Below are 22851 nucleotides of genomic sequence, written 5' to 3'. Positions count from 1 at the left end.
CTTGTCCTCTGAAGCATGATAATTCCCAGAACAGGTTTTAAGACAGTAGCTCTCAACCTTTCCAGACTACTGTAATCTTTGCGGGTATCTGATTTGTCTTGCATACCCAAGTTTCATCTCACTTAAAAATTACTTGATTACAAAAACAGATGTAAAAATACAAGTGTCACTCACAGCACACTATTACTGAACAACTACTTTCTCATTTTTACCATTAATTAAAAAATAAATTGGAATATAAATTACTTTTTAGTATATACAGCAGTATAAACAAGTCATTGTATGAAATTTTAGTTTGTACTGACTTTGCTAGTGCTTTTTATATAGCCTGTTGTAAAACTAGGCCAATATCTAGATGAGTTGATGTACCTCCCTGGAAGACTTCTACGTACCCCTGCTTGAGAACCATTGGTTTAAGGTGCTCCACCTTTTTTCCCCCATGCTATGCTGTCAATATCCTAAATTAGAGGCTTCTGCAAGAACTTCCTCCACCAGCCTATGATAAACCTCATCATACAGTAGGGGATGAGGGACTACAGCCAGCTTTTCCAGGATCTTATGTGTAGCACACAGATGAGAATTCAGTAAATAATGTGCTGGGCCATTTGAGTTACAACTCCTGAGTTTTCTATTTGAGGAGAAAGCAAGATAGTACCCATTCTTCAAATATATTTTTAGGAGTTGCTTTATACAGAATATTGATACATACGGTTGTTAAAATACTGTCAATCTGCTTGTTTTAAAAAAAAAAATAACAACTTTTCTTTCTATCAGGAACTACACATAAAGAAATGCTTGCATGATAAATTTTGTCCAACAGTCTTTACTGCATATGAAAATACAATCATCATGGTTATTACAAAAATTGCTACAAAGCCTAAATATAATATTAGTGAAAATCAAATCAAACATAGCTGATTTACTATAATCTTGAGTATTTGGTAAAATGAGTAATTTCTTGAATTATAAACAGATTATCATTATCAAACACTACAGCCAAGCGAACCTTTGTGCAAATCACCTAAAAGAACCAATTTAGAAGACCTCAAAATGACTTTGAAATCTATAAATTAAAGTTGTGTAAAATGGGGGTGAGTGTGTGTGTGTGTGCGCAGCTGAGTAGCCCAGAGTCAGGGCTCAGTACCAGCTTGTCCTCAGCAGAAGCATGATAATTCCTGGACTACACACACATGCCAAATTTTCATAACAGAAGAGTCTGCTTTTGGATTTAAAAAGAAAAACCCCTTCACATGCAAATCTTTGCCTTTCACTTTATATTAAAAACCTTATTGATGCTGAACAACCTCTCCCAAAGAAAACAATGAGAGTTGTGAGCGTTCAGCACCGTTCATGATCAGGGCCTTAGACAATCTCTGCTACATGAAAGCCTTGTTTTTATGTGCCATGTACTTCCTGTGGCACCATATAAATAAGTAACAAATTAGAACAGAAGGGGAGTGATGGCAAAGAAAGAAGGGAAAAAATAGCATGCCTAGTAAAGGAAGATGTCTAATGTCATCTGAAATTTTTTTTCGCAGTGTCTGAGCATAAATTACACTGCAGTAAGATTCTACTAGTATTTTATCCCTGTCACAATTTGGCACTTGCATTCCCCCAAATAAATGACACTTTCACTGAATTCTCAAAAGACCTGAAATATGTAGCTTCACAGTTACACAAAATGTTGATGAACATGATCCCAGATAATTGCAATTTATTTACTGCACAGATAATACATAATGTCATAAACTGGAGAAAAGTGCAATTATCCCAATGGGGAAAAGTCCAAAGTATAAAGATGGAGTTTTTCAATTACCAGTTTACTCAGTTTCTGATTATAGTTTCCAGGAAAATTTTCAAGACAGAAAATAGTTTAATTTGTTCCTTCCTGAGAGACAGCAAAAGAAAAAAATGCAAGCTCAGTTATAACAATACAAGCCCTTCAGGATACAGAAGATATATGCTTACACAACTAGGAAGCTATTATCAAGACTGTCCTGGCTCCAAACAAACAAAACCCCAGATGTTTATTAGCGAACAAGGTCAATTTCAAAGATGGTAGACCACAGCTGGGTCCAGAGGCAAGCCACAGCTAACCTTACCATCAGAGAATGAGCAGGGAAGTAAGAATCGAGATGCCCCTCTGTTTCAAAGTCAGAAATGGGAAAGAACAGAGAGAGCAGCTATGAGGGTCAACATTCTACACTAGTGGTTCTCAATCAGGGCTTCGTGTATCTTTGGAGGTACTCCGAGATCTTCCAGGGGGTATATCAACTCATCCAGATATTTGTCTAATGTTACAACAGACTACATAAAAAACACTAGTGAAGTCAGTCCAAACTAAAATTTCATATGAACAATGACTTGTTTATACTGTTAGTGATCTCTCTCCTGCCATCCATCTCCACACTCTGACAAACAGAGGCTAGGGACACCATTCCTTACCCATCCTGGCTAATAGCCATTAATGGACTTAACCTCCATTAATTTATCCAGTTCTCTTTTAAACCCTGTTATAGTCCCGGCCTTCACAACCTCCTCAGGCAAGGAGTTCCACAGGTTGACTGTGTGCTGAGTGAAGAAGAACTTCCTTTTATTTCTTTTAAACCTGCTACCCATTCATTTCATTTGGTGGCCCCTAGTTCTTATATTATGGGAACAAGTAAATAATTTTTCCTTATTCACTTTCTCCACACCACTCATGATTTTATATACCTCTATCATATAACCCTTTAGTCTCCTCTCTTCCAAGCTGAAAAGTCCTAGCCTCTTTAATCTCTCCTCATATGGCACCTGTTCCAAACCCCGAATCATTTTAGTTGCCCTTTTCTGAACCTTTTCTAATGCTAGTATATCTTTTTTGAGATGAGGGGACCACATCTGTACGCAGTATTCAATATGTGGGGGTACCATGGATTTATATAAGGGCAATAAGATATTCTCCATCTTATTCTCTATCCCTTTTTTAATGATTCCTAACGTCCCGTTTGCTTTTTTGACTGCTGCTACACACTGTGTGGACATCTTTGGCAAACCATCCACGATGACTCCAAGATCTTTCTCCTGATTAGCTGTAGCTAAATTGGCCTCCATCATATTGTATGTATAGTTGGGGTTATTTTTTTCCAATGTGCATTACTTTACATTTATCTACATTAAATTTCATTTGCCATTTTGTTGTCTAATCATTTAGTTTTGTGAGATCTTTTTGAAGTTCTTCACAGTCTGCTTTGGTCTTAACTATCTTGAGCAGTTTAGTATCATCTGCAAACTTTGCCACCTCATTGTTTACCCCTTTCTCCAGATCATTTATGAATAGGTTGAATGGGATTGGTCCTAGGACTGACCCTTGGGGAACACCACTTGTTACCCCTCTCCATTCTGAAAATTTATTCCTACCCTTTATTCCCTGTCTTTTAACCAGTTCTCAACCCATGAAAGGATCTTCCCTCTTATCCCATGACAACTTAAGTTACACAAGAGCCTTTGGTAAGGGACCTTGTCAAAGGCTTTCTGGAAATCTAAGTACACTATGTCCACTGGATCCCCCTTGTCCACATGTTTGTTGACCCCCCTCAAAACTCTAATAGATTAGTAAGACATGATCTCCCTTTACAGAAACCATGTTGACTTTTGCACAACAATTTATGTTCTTCTATGTGTCTGACAATTTTATTCTTTACTATTGTTTCAACTAATTTGCCCAGTACTGATGTTAGACTTACCGGTCTGTAATTGCCAGGATCACCTCTAAAGCCCTTCTTAAATATTGGTGTTACATTAGCTATCTTCCAGTTATTGGGTACAGTAGCTGATTTAAAGGACAGGTTACAAACCATAGTTAATAGTTCCGCAATTTCACATTTGAGTTCCTTCAGAACTCTTGGGTGAATGCCATCTGGTCCTGGTGACTTGTTACTGTTAAGTTTCTCAATTAATTCCAAAAACTCCTCTAGTGACACTTCAATCTGTGACAATTCCTCAGATTTGTCACCTACAAAAGACCGCTCAGGTTTGGGAATCTCGCTAACATCCTCAGCCGTGAAGACTGAAGCAAAGAATTCATTCAGTTTCTCTGCGATGACTTTATCGTCTTTAAGTGCTCCTTTTGTATCTCGATCATCCAGGGGCTCCACTGGTTGTCTAGCAGGCTTCCTGCTTCTGATGTACTTAAAAAACATTCTGTTATTACCTTTTGAGTTTTTGGCTAGCTGTTCTTCAAACTCCTTTTTGGCTTTTCTTATTACATTTTCACATTTAATTTGACAGTATTTATGCTCCTTTCTATTTACTTCACTAGGATTTGACTTCCACTTTTTAAAAGATGCCTTTTTATCTCTCACTGCTTCTTTTGCATGGTTGTTAAGCCATGGTGGCTCTTGTTAAGTTCTTCTACTGTGTTTTTTGATTTGGGGTATACATTTAAGTTGAGCCTCTATTATGGTGTCTTTGAAAAATGTCCATGCAGCTTGCAGGGATTTCACTCTAGTCACTGTACCTTTTAATTTCTGTTTAATTAACCTCATTTTTGCATAGTTCTCCTTTCTGAAATTAAATGCTACAGTGTTGGGCTGTTGAGGTGTTCTTCCCACCACAGGAATGTTAAATGTTGTTATATTATGGTCACTATTTCCAAGCGGTCCTGTTATAGTTACTTCTTGGACCAGATCCTGCACTCCACTCAGGACTAGATCGAGAGTTGCCTCTCCCCTTGTGGGTTCCTGTACCAGCTGCTCTATACATTATACACTGAAATGTAAGTACAATATTTATATTCCAAATGATCTATTTTATAATTATATGGTAAAAATGAGAAAGTAAGCAATTGTTCAATAATGGTGTGCTGTGATACTTTTGTATTTTTATGTCTGATTTTGTAAGCGAGTCATCTTTAAGTGAGGTAAAATTTGGGGGTACACAAGACCAATCAGACTCCTGAAGGGGTACAATACTCAGGAAAGGTTGAGAACCACTGTTCTGCATAATCTATACTATTCCAAAGGCAAAATATTGTTACACAGAAGTATGTTTGTGAGCCTCTGGGAGAAGTCCATCTCTAGCATGTCCCTCTTGAATTCACGTAACCAAAATTAAATGCAACAAACAAGGTGCAGATGTGCGACCAATTTGCAGGCTTCCATTTTCAGGTTTTGTTTATTATTTCTGTTTTAATACAGCCAAGTATCTAAATTAACTCTTTTGAGCAGTGTGATACAGATATCCGATATTTTAATTAAGCTAAACAAGACTCCTCTTAGATCTCTCATATCTAGTGATGAACCCATTAATAGATATGAAATGTTTACATTGTTTTTCCTATTGTACATTACCTTTCACTTTTCTACATGAAATTTCATCTGCCAATTTTGATGACAATTTAATTTAATTTAGATCCTTCCAGTCTTCTTCACAAACCTTGGTAGTTTTAATTCAGTAAAATAAATTGTTGAGTGCAGATTTCAACAACTCGCTATGTACCTCCTTCTCCAGATAATAAAGTGTTAAAAATAAATGTTTCAAAGGAGTCTAGTTCTGATCCCGTGATCATCCTCACCGTAACTATTTAGAATTATATATTGAAGTTATCAAATAACATTATTCTTACATGCAAGAATTTGGTTTTCTGGCATGCAAGAATAATGCTAAAAAGTTAATACAAAACTGATTACCTTTAGAGTTGTAACACATCAAGTATAATCAATTTAATTAAAATATAATCTTGAGGACCTAGAAACAGCATCTTCAGACACATAGCATATCAGTTGAAATTTAACCTCATCCAAGCAGATTTACCAAAAGTGATGGAAACAATTATTATTCTTCATTTAACTATTTCTGTAAAATTTAACAGAGTATGAAGTTAAAATTTATGGAGCATCATATTTTTCTTCCAAAGATTCAAAACACCATTAAAATAACAGCAAGAGAAATCTCTCAGTCACAAGCAGGATAACTCACTAAACGTTTCCTGAAAAAACCCCACTGCAAAACTGTTCCTGAATCACAGGGGTGTTTTTCACTGTAAAGCTAAAAAATGTAAGTAAAATCTTAATTCAGAAAGACTTGTACTATTGCCCAGAACACCTCAGAAGTAGTGAAATGAAATTCTCACAAAAGGAAGCTCTTTGTCCATCATCGTCTGAAATGGCAACACTAGTTAGAAGCTCCTCTCTAGCTTTACAAGATCCCATTTGTATTCGTTGGAATTTTTCCATTCAGGATAAAACTACCATTATAAAATCCAACCAGCACCTCCCACTTCCAGTTCAAACCCTACATCTAAGAAAGTTACAAACAGAACTTTGTAACATAAAAGCTCAGAATGACAAAGTAAATAAATAATAACCCCCATATCAAATGCTCTGAGACTTAGCACAGCTGCTATCCTCACAATTATTATTAATGACAAATTAAGTCAAAAAAAGGAATTACCAACTTTAGGCATCATGAAAATGGCTGCAGAGTTTAGACCTTTCTGCTTTAACAACAAAAATTATTCAAATCCTATCAGCAATGACAGGAGCACTTTTTTTTCTTCCAGTTATGCTGTATCAATTTATTCAACCACTACACTAGCCTGGCAACTGTTATATAATGGGAGCAAAAATGAGGAAGTGAAAGATTCCAAATTCAGATGGTGTAAGAGATCTCATTTCTTCATTATCTAGTAAAGGCTGTCTTGGAGTCTGTATAATTAGTCATTGCAATCTTCCTCCATACTGACACCTAAGAGTGGAACATTTCACCATAACTTGCATACCTAGTTTGGTTTTATTAAATTCATTTTCAGCCATTATTCAGAATTCCTCAATACCGAGGTCTGTGTGTGAGTATATAGCACAGATGCAATTCCACTCTCTGGGTGACCCTCAAAAACATCTGATGGTGTCTGCTAACAAATATTTTTAAAAATCTAGTTCAGACCCTGTATTCAAATACTGGTTTTGACAGTATGAGTTTTACACCTAACACTGTATCTTATTTTCCTTGCTGAAGCCACAACAGGTACTCAGAACAGCCATATCTAGCAAAACTCTGTGTATATGTCAGCTAGTGAGAAGGAATCGTGCTCAGCTATTACTACCTTAACTAAGACAATGCATGCTAACCATGAGACAGACCAGGTGGGTGAGGTAATATCTTTTATCCCTATCTCACCCACTTTGTCTCTCTAATATCCTGGGACCAACACAGCTACAACAACATTCTAAACAACCATGAGATACATGTTCTTAAAGATCCTAATGTATGTCTTGAAACTGCTTGCACTGCATGAAACTCCAGCAATCTCTCAATTTAGTTAAGAATATGCATCAACATGCTTCTTAGAGACGTGAAACTAATAACTGCCTAATTGACTCTCAACCTATATATGTGAACTGGATGGATTTAGATTTTCAACTTTAACCATCATTGCTTGTCCCGGAGTTCTGAGCAGTAACAGAATTGTCCAGTTCTTCTTCAGACGGTCAATTATCACAACACCCTGTCTTGTGGATGGAAGAAATCACTGAATTTCCCCTTTTGGGGGAGGAAGAGAACCAACCAGTATTTCTTAGGTCCCAGTCCTGCAAACACATATGCATGCATGCAACTTTACTCACATGAGTAGTCCAAATCAATGGGAATACTCATGAACATAAATTTAAGCATATATGAGTGTTTGCAGGATTGGTGGCACTAGATTGTAGCTGGAGTTTGTCTGACACCCTGTATCAGTCTATTTTTAACTGAAACCTATCCACATTAAAAATCAAATCACACACACACCCCTATTGGGCGAGCTGCTTTTCTACTCAGGGCAAATCAGACTTTAATATTCCACCTAACCTAGAGTAAACAGTAAGTAATTATTTTTAAAAGCAAATTTCAGGATAAAAATAATTATTTAAGTAGCTGTGGTCCCCTAATGATATTTGACACATTGGCCCTGATCCTGCACCTGGCTCCACAAGGATGGAGTCCCAATGACTTTAGTGAGGCTGTGCATGGATCAGAGGTCTATCTGTGCAGTCAGTTGCAGAATCAGAACCAAAAACGAGCATTGCTACTAGAACTGAAATATTAGTGAGATGATAGTAGGTATATGCAAAAATCACATAGTATGCCTATAAATGCCTCTTTTTAGACAATAATGACCCTGAAATATGTCCTTTACATAACAGGTTTACAGTTTTTGGATTGAGGTGATCTGTTCACTATGAATTATACAGCAAATTGGACAAATTCCACGTTATTAAAGGAAAACAGTCTAAATGAAATCTACTCAACCTCATAAAATGAGCTAAAGTAGTTTCATGTACACCTGTCCTCAGTCCTCCTACAATTTTATGGATTCACAATGTACACTTTCCTATTTTTTAAAGTGTTCCTCTCCCCTGTTGCTGGGTGAATGACTTTCACAAACAATCTGAGTATACAGAGGGAAACAGTAAAACTGATTACACACAAACTGCTGTCAAATCCACAAATCTAACAACTGGATAACAAGAGAAAAAATGGTCTCTAATATCTTTCAGTTAGAGTAATCCATTGCTATTTGTAATAATGGTTAGTAAAAAAAAGTTTCAGACAGTGTGATTCTTAATTTGACACTGTTCCTTAAAGAATAATATAAAATAACTGGTTATACTTTAGGCCAGTGCTTCTCAAACTTGTTTGATCAGGCCCCCTTTCTTTGTGTCAGTAGTTGTTTATGCTATGCTCTCCCACCCCAAAGTCCATATACCACCATCCAGCTCTGAAGGCAGGGCAGAGAGCAACAAGAGTTTGCTGGGTGCCCAGCTCTGAAGGCAGTGCCATGCTAGCAGCAGCAAAGAAGTAAGGGTGGCAATGTGAAAAGTGATATTTGTCAATAACACTTTTCACAGAAGACTTAGCACCCCATTGCCACCCTTATTTCTGCGCTGCTGCTGCTGCACCCTAGGGCTGACAGACAGAGCTCCGCTGCCTCCAGGTGATGGATTGTGGGGGTGGGGAGGAGAGAAGAGCCTGAGCCTGAGCTGCATACTGATGAGCAAAGGGTGGGGAAGGGGAGAAGAGGTGAGGGATTGGGTAGGGGAAGACAGTTCAAGTCGGGGGGGGGGGGGACTTTGGCTGTCCCCTTTATCTCTGCCTCCCAGGTGTGCACAGCCCTTCTCCATAAGCCCTAACCACCGGTGCTGACAGCCAGAGCTCTCTTCTTCTTTTATTTTTTTTTTAAAGGAATACTGCTCACACCTCCCTTGACACATTCCTACGCCTCCCATGGAAGGCACTCCCAATAGTTTGAAAACTACTCCTTTAGGGTAAATATTGCTTGCCTTACTTACTCCTGTTTGAAGTAATTTTGCCCATAGAAAAAGGGAATAATAGAAAAGAATACCACCTTTGGGTTTGTAATTGGAAGAGAGATGAAATAGTTTGGCTGATATTGCTTTTTCTTCTTTGTTTGATCATCTTCTTCAGCCTTCTTTCTAGTAGTTCTTTTTCTCCTCTTTTTAAAATACATTTCAAATGTATTAGTAACTGGGGGAAGAGAGGGAGAAGGCAAAACATTTATTTACAGATTAATAAAAAAACATACACAATAGGAAATACTACACCAATGTGAGTTGGTCTTGAGCCAGCAACATAAAGGTAAAAGGCACTACATCCCATTAAAAGGCCCTCATTCTTACTAAGTTTTCAAAAATAATATACCAATATAGCAGGGGTGGGCAAACTTTTTGGCCCGAGGGCCACATCTGGGTGGGGAAATTGCATGCAGGGCCATGAATGTAGGGCTGGGGCAGGGGGTTGGAGTACAGGAGGGAGTGCGGGGTGGGGTAGGGGGTGCGGTGTGGAAGAAAGGGCTCAGGGCAAGGGATTGGGGTGGAGGAATGGTGTGGGGTGTACAAGGGGGCTCAGGGAAGGGGGCTGGGGTGCCGGAGGGGGTGTGGAGTGTGGGAGGGGGCTCAGGGCAGGGGGTTGGAGTGCAGGGTGCGGCAGGGGGCTGAGGGCAGGGGTTCGGGGTGCAGGAGGGATACGGGATGCAGCAGAGGGCTCAGGACAGGGGGTTGGGGTGCGGGCTCCGGCCTGGCGCCACTTACCTGGAGAGACTCCGGGGTGGCAATGGCACACATCGGGACCAAGGCAGGCTCCCTGCCTGCAATTGGCACTATGTCCCTGCAGCCCCTGGGGGAGAGGGGACAGAGGGCTCCATGTGTTGCCCTTGCCTGCGGGTACCTCCCCCGAAGCTCCCACTGGCCGCGGTTCCCTGCATGGGCCAACTATCAGATGAGAGCCTAAACGTTTGATCTACATATGTTTAAACCAGTGTTGTTGTTTTTTAAATATACTTACTGCCAAATTCATCTTTAATATCTGTACTGGCAAATGGCATTTCTGCCATTGAACAATCCATGGAGTCAGGAGGAGTTTGTGACCCTTTTCTTCTTTTTGTTCTTTTCTTTTTCTTTGGAATGATTTTTTCCTCCGGCACATTTTCCAGCCCATCTGGAATATATTTAAAATAACACATTTAGTCTTAGATTTCTAATTTGAGACTATATATACAGTCTGTATTACTCTATCAGTAAGACCAAATTGCTCTTTCCCATTTTTTTCCTGCTTCAACGTATCAGTAAATGTGCTTAATCAAAGTTGGACCTCAATCCTGACCTTACATTACATTGGAGTAAAGGAGTGTATCGGTCCATTTAGCCACATATGCTGGCTCCATATCATCTTGTCCAGTCCGAAGGAAAGGCAGACAGATGTAGAAGGGGTCACTACAGGCTTATCTAGACTGGGAAAATGAGCGATGCTCAAAAACATGTTGTTTAACATCTCTGTAAAAATCAACATGTTTTTAAACATTACTTAGTACCTAGTGTTAACAAAGTCAATGATGTTTAGAAACATGTGAGCTGGTCATGGTTAACAGGTTAAGTATCTCTCCATTGATCCTGGTCCCTCTTTTAAGACTGCAGTAACGTCTGTGGAGCCACCATTAGGTGGAATTCTGAGGTGACAATGTCCTCCTGTGATGGAGTGTCCAACTCACACAACGCCTGAAGGGGTAAATTAGGCCAATTAAACTATAGGCTGCACCCAAAGGAAAGCCAGGGTGTGCTAAGACCTAACTGCTGACCAAGTCCGGCTGGGGGGAGCTGGGCCATCCCAACAGAAAGGGGCTGCCAGGAAATTGTCTGCAATTACTCCATGGGAGAGGGGAGACATGTTTGGGAGTTACAGTACCAAGCTGCTCCTTGGGAGGCGTGTGTTTGGGCTGATAAACCTAGAGAGGGGGGGAAGTCAGAATGTAGAGCTGAGAAGTAGGAAGGAGTCCAGGGCAAGAGTACCATAGTCTGGAATAAAGCAGGCTATTGTCGTTACAGATGCTGGACTGGAACCTGGAGTATAGGGTGGGCCTGGATTTCCCTACCAGCCACAGGAGGAGTGGTGTAGTCAGGGCAGAAAAGGGAATACTGCCATTTTTGTATGGAGGGACTTTGATACCTTGGAGGGCTGAGTCATGAAGAAGGACCACCCTGAGTCCCAGAGAAAGAAAAAGACAACGGGGTGAGGAACCAACAGAAGGGGGCATCAAACCTAGAATCATCTAATCCCCAAAGCAACCAGGAGGGGGTGCTCCAGCGGTGAGTGGACCCCATGATACCTCTCTAATACCATCCATTTCACTGAAGGGTGTTTCTTCAGTCTACTGATCCAACCCCCTCACCCAAAAATAACTCAGGGGAGGCAGATTGCCACTTTAAGCCACTGGGTAAAAATTCTTCCTTATCCCCCTTGTGAGTTTCTCTTGAACTCAGTGGGACTACTATTGTCAGTAAAGTTAAGCACAGTGAGCATCTGCAGCACTGGGGCCTTGGTATGTAACCCAATCCAAATGATCAGGCTGTACAAAAGGTTCATTACTCTTCTCAAATATGAAAAGCTGATTGGTGGGTAAGCCTTAATATTTAGTAACTGATATGTACCTTTGCAATCCCCTTTTTTATATAAGAGAAATAGTGATCAGTTGGTTGGTTGGTTCTTCTCTCATTCAGGAAGAGAACAGTTAAAGGTTCCCAGTAATAGTGGCGTATCCTTACTAGTCACAACTGTAACTTTGTTTTTTCCACACTCACAGGAAAGTAGTTATGTTTTGTTTGTATTTCAATATATTTGTGAGGTTGTGACTTATGTTCAAGAAAACTTTTTTTACTTTGAAATACAGAACTGCCAAAGTTTTGGGCAATTCCCAGACACTTTATGCAAAATATTTAAGTAAATATGTTGCATATTTTAATTCATTTGCATATAATCATAAACCCTAGCTATAAACAAAGTGGGTTTAGTGCTCATATACCTCCGCTGTCTGCTGCCCTGCTCATCTACAGGGCAACAACAAGGAAGGTTACCCTACCACCATAGCTCAGCTCTGATCTGGGGTGATTTCTAGAGACAAGAGGGCTAAGTCAGTCTCCAAGGCCTATACTGAGTCTGCCAATTAGTGCAAAGCATGGTAGTGATGACTTTATGATGCAGGAGCTGGAACTGACACTCACTAAACCCAACTCACAGATGCCACCAAACATCCATTATTAGACATGAACAATCTGTATTTAATACCTGCTGAGTTGGATGGAGTCATACTTGTGACCTACAGGGACAAAAAGACTCTGAAGATCATTAACAATGTCACGAGGCATCTAATCCCCTGATAAGGGTTAACGTTACATCTTCATTCAATATACTTTGATTTTCATTTAAGAGAGCTAAGTTCAGTTTCTAAGCTTCTTTGTGAACTACAGGTGGCAGGATATCAAGCCAACACGATAATGAAAGGGTCAGCCTAACCAATGATTCATTCAAAATATTTTTTCTAAACTTACTAATGTAATAAACTAATGTAAGTTTACTCAGCTTTCCTTTTTGAACAAGCAAGTCTCTAGCCTTCATTGTTACAGAGGTTGTTGAGAAACACCTGGACCAAATTTCCAGGGTTATCCTAATGGCTCAAACAAGAAGGCAAATAAAAAGAATTCTCAAAATATATATTTTTAAAATGTTCTGATTTATAGCCAATCTCAAGACTTGAGGGGTCAGACTCATTATTTTTGAATACAAATGGTTAGCAATATTGCAGGCAGGATCTTCCTCTCTCTGTGCACACACACACACACACCCAACATCATCCACACACTGCTCTGTTTTCTTCAAAAAAAATGCCATAATATGTGCCCCCTACCCTGTTCTTAAAGGGAAAACACCCCTTAACCAAAGTACAAAGACTAAAAATAAAACAAATATCCAACTTCACCTCAATGTGACTTGCAATATGAAATATTCATCTATTCTAGGATCTGCACACTAACTTGCCTATATTTTTTCCTACGTGGGTCATAAACGAGAACTGAATCCATAGCTCTCCGACAGACACCATAGATGTCTACCACTTTCGCTACAGGAATGACTACATGAGATGTGCTGTTATCCTCTGTGACGAGCATCCCAGAGAGAGAGAAAACACACTGTTTAATAACTGGGTTACATAACTGTGAACTAGCAACTGTATGTTGGGCATGAGGATTCTATTCCTGGCTCTATGAGTAGAGTACGGTCTATAGGTTAAAGACATCATAGTGACTCCCCTGTTTGAGTAACTTGCAGTGACTAAACCTGGGATTGCTAATTCTAAAAACCTGAGCTTCTATCATTTGGGTTAAAGATCACTGTATATAGCAGTGGGGCAGCAATAGACACATAAATCTCTCTGGTCTAGTTGCTAAAGCAGGATAAAGATCGACACTGCATAATTTGGCCCATTACATCTGAAAGGCAGCATCGCAAGATGGGTGAAACTTGGGGCTGTTTGTACTAGCATTGCCTACAGTGCCTTATCCAACCTCTCTCATCTGTAAAATGGGTAAATGATTGCCTCACCTGAGGTAGAGGTCAGAGGCCTGGGTTAATAAAAATTGGGAAGTGCACAGAAGTATTAAGAATAGTCAGCAGAAGTGCTAAAATTAGAACCCATGGTGTCTTGTATACACCTTCCTCTATTAAATAATCTGTGGGGAAATGGTTTCTTTCTGAAATGTCTGACATTTTCCTATTTGTGCAGAAACATGTGACAGACTTTGAAAATGCATAAGTGTCACATGAAATACATGAGCTATGGCAAGTCTCTCTGAAGTTAACAGGTCATTCAAATATAATTAATAAGCAACAGGACAATTTAAAATTTCCTAAAAATTGTCAATCACTACAGTATTTCCATCTACTAAGAGTTTTGAAAGCTGTAGATAGGGAGCCAACATAAATCACAATTCACTTGTCTCCACTCAATATACTTTGATTTTCATTTAAGAGAGCTAAGTTCAGTTTCTAAGCTTCTTTGTGAACTACAGGTGGCAGGATATCAAGCCAACACGATAATGAAAGGGTCAGCCTAACCAATGATTCATTCAAAATGTTTTTTCTAAACTTACTAATTATGCAACATAAATTTATCCACAAGTCATCTTTTCCTACGTTTGCTTCAGACTCTTTCATTTTATTCTGACATTATACATATCCAATTATATCTTCTAAAAAATGTAAAGCTGAAACCTCCTTTTGCATCTCTCAACAACTGTGCACAAAAGCAAGCATCCAGCAGTATTCTCCTAGTAAATCTCCACATTACAATGGTGTTAGTGTACTGGAAAATAAACTTATGTCAGAATTGCAGTTTATCACAGGACACCTCATTACCACAGACAAGCACATTTTCAAAGCTCCACTGATAACTAATGCAGATATTCCAAATCTAACCCCAGGGGAAAATTTGGCAGTAAACATCCACATTATGTTCTTGTGGCATGCAAAGCAACCACTGATTTGACAAATGTAGTGTAACAAACCTGATCTGTGTTGTTAGGACCCTGTAGACTGTTTCTTGGATACCACATCCCTAGTGCTAGGGAAGACAAGACAACAGATTAAGTACTAATTGGCTTCAGCATAAAGTGGGGGAGGGGAAAATCACAAAGTAAACTGTGATCTGAGTACTGAGGCTACTCAGGAGCTGTTCCAGTTACTCAACTGGATATTAAATGACTAAAAAGAAAAAGACCTGAAGAAGAGTCCTGGGTAAGCACAAAAGTTTGTCCCCCTCACCAATGGTTGTCCAATAAAAGACTACCTCACCAACTTCCTCTCTTTCAAACGAAATAAGGTATTTAGGAGGGTTGCCTGCTCGCTTAGTGGACACTAAGAAGCAGAGATACAAAAGTTTTTCTGTGAGCACTCTTTGAACAGTATTCTATTTATTATTATTATTTATTATTTAACTTAGACAGTGGTAGATTCAGAGGCCAATCAAGCTGGGGTCCAATTGCACTAGGTGTACAAACCTATGCAAAATGATAATCCCTGCCTCAAGGAGATTACAACCTAAAGGACAAGACATAACCAATGAAGGAAACAAACAAGCAGGTCAGAGTGTTGAAGAGGGAGATGGGTTAACAAAAATAACAGGATATGTGCAATTCTTAGACAACTGAGACCAATAATTGTATTTAATTTGAAATAGCAAAAGCTAAAGGAATTCCCTTAAGGACGATCTATGAGGCTGGCGTATTTTTATTGGCTCTAGGAACTGGTTGGGTGTATGCATGTGACCTTTTTTCTCCCTATCCTTCACAAACTAAGAATATGTTTGGACTAGACTCCATTGTGATAGTAGATGTTTTAGTCTTACTTTATACTAAAGCAGGGGTCTCAAACTCAGTTTACCTTAGGGCCAGTACCAGTCCTCAAATCCTCCAAGCGGCACAATGTCACTCATGCTGCCCAGAACCCGCCCCCCCACAACTCCGCCCCCCACCTGCCTAAGGCTCTGGGAGTTTGGGTTGGGGAGGAGGTCTGGGGTAGGGGATTGGGGTCAGGCTCTGGGAGGGAGTTTGGGTGCAGAAGGAGTGAGAGGTTGGGCTCTGGGAGGAAGTTTGGGGGCTGGGGGGTGTGGGGAGGGGGTGCAGGCTCTGGGACGGAGTTTCGGGGCAGGAGGAGGTATGTAGGGAGGGGTGGGGGTGCAGGCTCTGGGAGGGGGTCGGGGGTGCGGTGCTTACCTGGGACTCCAAGGAGAGGCAGGCGCGGGGGCTCCATGCGCTGCTGCCCCCAGGCACTGCCCCCGCAGCGTCCCATTGGCCGCAGGGGCGCTTGGGGCAGGGGCAGCACACAGAGGCACAGCCCCGCCCCGCTCCTGGGCCGCAGGGAGGGGCCGGCAGCCACTGGAGTGAGCAGGCAGACGCGGCTTAGCTCCACTCCCAGGGACCCTGGCAGGGGAGCGCCCAGGGGCAGCAGGTGGGGCCAAGGGAGAGACCAGCCCCAAAACTGCTGGAGCCCCGCAGGCCACACTGGGGAAGCTCGCAGGCTGCAGATGGCCCATGGGTCAGGAGTTTGAGACCCCTTTATTAAAGCATGTTGCATAAGGTTCCTGCACCAGATTTCTCATTTACAGATGTATAATCAAAAATTGTCTCCTTATGTAACTAACTAGAGGAAGTAATATGTTCTTGGTGGCTTTTTATAATCCTTTTATTTTTATTGTCTTCTTTTCCTCTGCTTTTCATTTGTAAACCCTATATGTGAGATGCTAGATGATCAGACAATCTTAGTCATGTGTAAATAACAATGACAACTACATGTTACGGATGAAAGCCACTGTCAAGGTATACAGGCTTTGTTTAGTCTGACTTTAAAAATGCTTCCACTCACTTCAATCCTTTAAAATGTGAATCCTATATAGAAGTCCACATTTCCAGTTAAGCATCCAGAAGATAACTTGATTTGGGTTTCTTATATCCCAGGCCTGCAATCAAGGCCTATCACAAGCCCCACTGATTTGTGGGGCTCCATGTAAACACAGGGGTCTGTCTACATGGAGTCAGTTGCAGGACTGAGGGCGGTATGCATGTTGGCATTTGTACAGTATGTTACTTCCTCCCTTTTCTCAGGCTGCTAAGAAAGCAGTGTGTTGAAAAACAAATGCCACTCTGAAAAACTGTGCCTGTTTACAATAACAGATGGGCAGAGCAGAGGAACAACTAGTCTTGACAATGTCCCTCTTTCAGTCACTGAGTGATGGATGTGCAATTGGCCTAAGTTGGCAAGCACCAAGAGTGTGCCTAAATCCTACAGGATGAGTTCCAAGTAAACAACTCCCTCCTTTCTCATTCACTGAAATGAGTTGGTCATTACTCAAAGAAAATAGACTCCAAGCATTAAATCTAATGAAAGAGAAAAAGCTTTCTACTTTGGTTTTTAAAAGTCTTAAATTTAACAATAGTTTAAACTGACATCTTGCTAGTCTGATATTTATGTAATAGAGAATACAGTATGAATGAATGCCTTGACTATCAAAGGCTGTTAGAAGTTCAAAAAGAAAAGGAGTACTTGTGGCACCTTAGAGACGAACAAATATACTTGAGCTCACTTCATCGGATGCATGCAGTGGAAAATACAGTAGGGAGATTTTATATACACAGAGAACATGAAACAATGGGTTACCATACACACTGTAAGGAGAGTGATCAGGTAAGGTGAGCTATTACCAGCAGGAGAGGAAAAAAACCTTTTGTAGTGATAATCAAGGTGGGCCATTTCCAGCAGTTGACAAGAACGTGTGAGGAACAGTAGGAGGGAATTTTATTTTTTTTTAAATTGACTTTAGTTACCTTAGCCAGATCTTTATAATTTTAATATGAAACTGCAATACTCTCTCATTTTTATTCACTCTAATGGATAACTGAATCTCTTTCAGTTACCAGAGTGAAACTTTTATTAGGGAAATATCAGTAAAATGGTAGTCCACTGACAGACATTCATAGTTAAGGAGATGGTGAAACTGATGGCTATTACTACTTTGAAAACTTTTGTGTGTGTGTGTGTATATATATATACACACACACACACAATTTGTGTGTGATAGCATTCCTCATAGGCGCAGGGAGTTGGGGGGTGCTGCAGCAGGGTCCTGGTCCCATGCCCAGGAGTCCCGGCTGCTGGCCCCACGCCTCTGCTTCAGGCCCTGCACACAGCCCGGCCCTGCACCTACACTTCTTGCCCCCAATGCTGCCACCAGTCCCATTCCTGAGGGTCCTGGCTGCTGGCCCCATGCCTCCGCTTCTGGCCCTGCATGCGGCTGCCAGCCCCGCGCCTGAGGGTCCCAGCTGCCGGCCCCGTGCTCACCCCCCGCTGTGGCCACAGCCTTGGCCCCCTTACCCTGTCCGAGTCCCCCTCCTCCCGGAGACGTGGCCTTGCTCCCGGCCCCAGCTCTGGGATTGGAGGGCGCAGACAGGCTAAGAGGGCCAGCTTTCAGCATGCCCACTATTAAAAATGTTCCAGTGCCACTGGCATCCCTTTAAATAGGCTGCAATTCTCTCATTCTCATTTTACCTCTCAACTGAAGTCTGTTTATGATAGGTCAAAAGTTAGGGATGCAAATGGAACTACCTTCTTAAGCACAAATCACCTTTTTCATAACCTATTTGTGACTCGGCATGTCTCATCCAAATTTTCTAGTATAAAAATGAGAGCATCTTTCAGTAGGGGAAAGCAGCATATCTGAATTTAAAATAGGAAAGAGTTAAGAGTTCTGATCCCTACAATCATCTAAAATACACTTTGTGATTTAACAAAAGGAATATAAGAAGAGGGGGATAGCTCTTATCTATTTAAACATATCTGACTGCATTCCTCTTCCCCTCCCCTTCAAGGTAAGACCTGCCCCAAAATACCCTATAGTCCAGTGGGTTGGGCACCTTCCTGGGTGGAGGGGAGAGAACAAAGCTCAAGTTCCTGCTCAACTTCAAGCAGAAGCGGGAATTGAATTGTGGTCTCACATATCCTGGGTGAGTGCTCTCAACACTTGGACAAAGGTAATAGGGGGGAGGGGTTGCACCACTTCCTCCACTGGTGTTTCAAGCGGGGCCTGATCTGGTTGGTGTTCTCAAAAGCTGCCTACCATATTGGGCATCAAGGTAAGATAGGCAGGGGAACACCTAGTTTAAGGATTCTGCCAGAACTTAGGCATGAGTTAGGTGCCCAGGTGTCAGGACTGAGGCACTTGTGTGCATGCTAACTGGCAGATTTTTAGCTGCCTTTTGAGACTTTACCAGTGGAAATTTCAGCACCTAAGGACGTTGGATGCTGTGTTTGGTGGCAGCTGAACAAGGATTTTGAGGATCTAAATAAGGGGTCTCAAACTCCCAGCCCGCGAGGCTCCCCAATGTGGCCCGTGGGGCTCCAGCAGTTTTGGGGCCGGGTCTCTCCCTTGGCCCCACCTGCTGCCACCAGGTGCCCGGCAGCACAGTGGAGCTGAGGGGCATCTGTCTGCTTGCTCCAGTGGCTGCCGGCCCCTCCCTGCAGCCCAAAGAGGAGCTGGGCTGTGCCTCCATGCGCTGCCAGCACCCTTGCAGCCAATGGGACACTGCGGGGGCAGTGCCTGGGGGCAGCAGTGCACGGAGCCCCACCCGACCCAACCCGCCTTGGAGCCCCAGGTAAGCGCTGCACCCTCGATTTATTTGGGCATAAGCTTTCGTGGGCGTTGGGCAACACCCATATTTGCATGTTCTCTGTGTATATATATCTTCCTACTGTATTTTCCACTGCATGCATCCGATGAAGTGGGTTTTAGCCCATGAAAGCTTATGCCCAAATAAATCTGTTAGTCTCTAAGGTGCCACAAGGGCTCCTTGTTCTTTTTGCTGATACAGACTAACACGGCTACCACTCTGAAATCTGTCACCGAGAAAGGCATAGGGTTTCCATTGTTGTTCTGCAACTAGCTGGTAATACTACTTTTGCAGTGTAGCTAGGATCCTAGCTATGCCTCTGTATAATTAGTACAGATGATCTTCCTTTCTCTCAGGTTGCCTGCGTGTAAGAATATATTAAAGTTCATATGCCCCACGTTGATGCTGCCACTCTGTGCAAATGTCCTCTGCACACTCTCTTCTTTACTAAGATACTATAGGAGGGGATACCTGCTCAGATTTTCCTAGACTGGTCTGACACCCTGGCTGCCTGAGTTGGTAGATGTTGATGCACCTAAAATATCTCAAACAACTTGATATTAAAAGCTGCTATGTGGACACAACCCTGTCTGTTGTAGTCAGTTAAATGAGTCATACACTAACTACAAAAACAGGGCTGTACTGATACCGTCTAGGCAACCTTAGTCTCTTCCTACCCTCAAAGACAGGAAGGAGAGTGGATGTTGCTCCGCATGTTGCATTTTCTCCCTCCCTCCTGCTTTACAGGGAGGATGGTGTTGTGTTTATGGCTCGGAACTGGGACTCGGGGGAGGTGGGCTCACTCATTGCTCTGTCATCGCCTTCTGGGAATTACCTCACCTCACTTAAATCTCTTGTCAGTTCCCCCTCTGCAAACAGAGGGCTAAAAGTTTCTTTGGCTCTTGCCTATTTACAGTGTGAGCTCCTTGGAGTGGAGACTGTTACTACAGTGCCGACCACGAGGGCGGTGGCTGTATGTGTTATCAACAGCCCAGCTCGGGCAAAAGGACTTGGCAGCGCCTTGACTCCTCCCTTCCCCCGGTGCAGGCAGAAAAGGGGGTTTCCGGCTGCGCACACGGTACCGGCCCATGTTAACTGGGACTGCTTCCAGGTGGGCCCGGGCCGGGACGCGGGAGCACAGGGCGGCACCGCCAGTGGTGGCGTGGCTGGAGCCAGCACAGCAGCGCTGGGGGCGGGACACACACACGCCCGCCTAGCACTGGGGGGTGGGGGGACAGGCGATGCTGAGAGGCGCGGCGGCCGGCTGGCCGCGGGGTGGGGCTGGTGCCTGCACTCGGCGGGCCGGGCTCGCAGCGGCGCGGTCTAGCCCCGCACTCGGCAGAGTTGGCTGCAAAGCAGGGGCCGGAGCTGGGGCGAGACCGGACCGGGGGCGGGGGTCAGAGCCTGGCTGCGCGCGGGACCCACCCCCGGCGGGGCTCTGAGGCCCGGGCCGCCCGGCCGCCTTCTCACCGTGTTCCAGGGACTCGCCGGCTCTGGGGGGCGGGTCCCCGGCGGCTGCCCCCGGCCCCTGCGCCTCCTCCGCGGCGGGTGAGGGCGGGGCGACGCCCCCGCACTGCGCCATGGAGCGCCCCGAGCCCAGCCGCCAAGCGGCCGCCGCTGCCCGCCGCTGCCCCCAGCCAGCCGGTGGCGCCCTGTGTCCCGGGGCGGGGAGCTCGGCAGCCGCCGCCAACAGCCGGGCGTGGTGGAATCGGAGAGTCGACAGCAGCCTCCGCATGACGGGGGGGGGGGGCGAGATTCGTCCCACCGCTACGGGACGGGACAGGGGCCAAATTCAGTCACCGCGCCCCGGGGCGGAGGGGGCGAGCGCGCTTGGGAGAGAGAAGGGAAGGTGGCTCCCGGGGACTACGACTCCCAGCGTGCAGTGCTTGGGGACGGCGGGAGCGCTGTCCGCGCGCGTGTCGCGCGGGGATCGGTGCTCTCCGGTTCGGAGAAGTACGTGCCTGGCCCTGGCTGCGGCTCGCGCGCTGGGAGGGGCTGATCCCGCGGAGGGAGCTCGGGCGGAGTCCTGCCTCGGGCTGCGGCTGGTGGGGGCGGCTCGGGGCCGCTTAGCCCCAGGCCTGAAGGGGCGGGGTCCCCCCGCTCCTGGCACGCGGGCAGAGTTTGGGCATCGCCAGCGCAGTGAGACCTGGGCTGCTGGCTCGGCCCTTGTGGCTTTCAGGGGGAGGCTGTTCCCCGAGCGCACGGAGGCCAGTGCCCGTGACACCCATGCGCTCCAAGTGGCAGGGGTCTGGAGTCCTGTCCCGGGGAGGGGGCGAGCTCTGTCAGGGACCCCACTGAGTGGCCGGCTCCTGTCCCGCAGGGCTGGTCCAAATTCCTGCTCCGGGCAACGCGACCCACCGGGCGCATAGGGTGGCAGTTCCCCTCACAGAGGTTTGGCCTGGCCGCTCCTCCATCCGTAAATAAAGTGTCAGGTTGCACAAGAGTGGTTATTTTTTGTTTAGTTTCTCTGTGTGTTTGCTGTGAACTTAAACTCGTGGCCTCGCGCAAATGTCATTATGAAAATTTCTGTTTGCACAATGGCGATTTGGAGCGTCAGCTAAACAAATTTTTCTAGAGCATAAATGTACTACCTAGAGTGCAACAATCGGACAGGTGGATATTTAATGCCTTTCATAGTAGTTGTAGAAGTACACCATATATATTTAGGAGAACTAATATTGGATCTTACAGCTTCCCTCTGGGAATTGTGTCTGGGTTTCAAACTAACCCCTAGGAAGGGCCTGGGCTCCAGCTCCAACGGGAACGTTTACACTGCTATTTTTAACTTTGTCGTGCACCCAAGTCAGTTGACACAGGCTCTGAAACTTGCTGTCTCAGGGTGTGTGGGGGTTTTGTTTTGTTGTTGCAGTGCAATTATACCCTTTATGGATACTAGCCAGGGGCAAAGCAAGTCCGCCTTGGGATTTTCATTACCATTTAAGTTTAGAGTGCAGCAAGCCCTTTGTTCAGATTTTGGTGGCACAGACTTCATTAAAATAAGCTCAGCTTAACCTCAGAAAGGAGCAGTTGGGATGGAGAAAAGTTAACTCCCACAGAGTGAAAGTATGAGTTAAATTGTCAAGAAAAAGTAAGAACAAAGATGGCCACAGATGTGTTTTTTTTTTCTGATGGAATGAAGAACAAAGCAAAGCTGACATTCTGGATTGGGGTGGGCAAACTTTTTGGCCTGAGGGCCACATTGGGGTTGCGAAACTGTATGGAGGACCGGGTAGGCAAGGCTGTGCCTCCCCAAACAGCCTGGCTCCTGCCCCCATCCTCCCCCTCCCACTTCCTGCCCCCGACTGCTCCCCTCAGAACTCCTGAC

The 22851-nt window shown here is 43.8% G+C and overlaps 1 protein-coding gene across 6 annotated transcripts in view; it reads right to left on the bottom strand.

Annotated features, from left to right (window-relative positions):
* AKAP7 (A-kinase anchoring protein 7) overlaps positions 1–21369 on the bottom strand; it is a 138451-nt gene extending 117082 nt beyond the window's left edge. For all 6 annotated transcript variants that reach the window (XR_013345633.1, XM_077813045.1, XM_077813044.1 and 3 more), the window contains exons 1-3: positions 20997–21369; positions 10324–10476; positions 9368–9507 (exon numbers count right to left, since the gene is read on the bottom strand). Coding sequence is in view for 5 of the 6 variants with exons in the window: in XM_077813045.1 (XP_077669171.1) it covers positions 9368–9507; positions 10324–10476; positions 20997–21261 (558 nt within the window). In the remaining variant the exon portion in view is untranslated. The remainder of the gene's footprint in view (positions 1–9367; positions 9508–10323; positions 10477–20996) is intronic.
* Positions 21370–22851: the final 1482 nt, after the last annotated feature.

The sequence above is a fragment of the Eretmochelys imbricata genome, chromosome 3, assembly GCF_965152235.1.
Source record: "Eretmochelys imbricata isolate rEreImb1 chromosome 3, rEreImb1.hap1, whole genome shotgun sequence".
NCBI classification, from domain to species: Eukaryota; Metazoa; Chordata; order Testudines; family Cheloniidae; genus Eretmochelys; species Eretmochelys imbricata.
The sequence above is the reverse complement of the archived record's forward strand: the minus strand, read 5'-3'. Positions and strand labels throughout refer to the sequence as shown.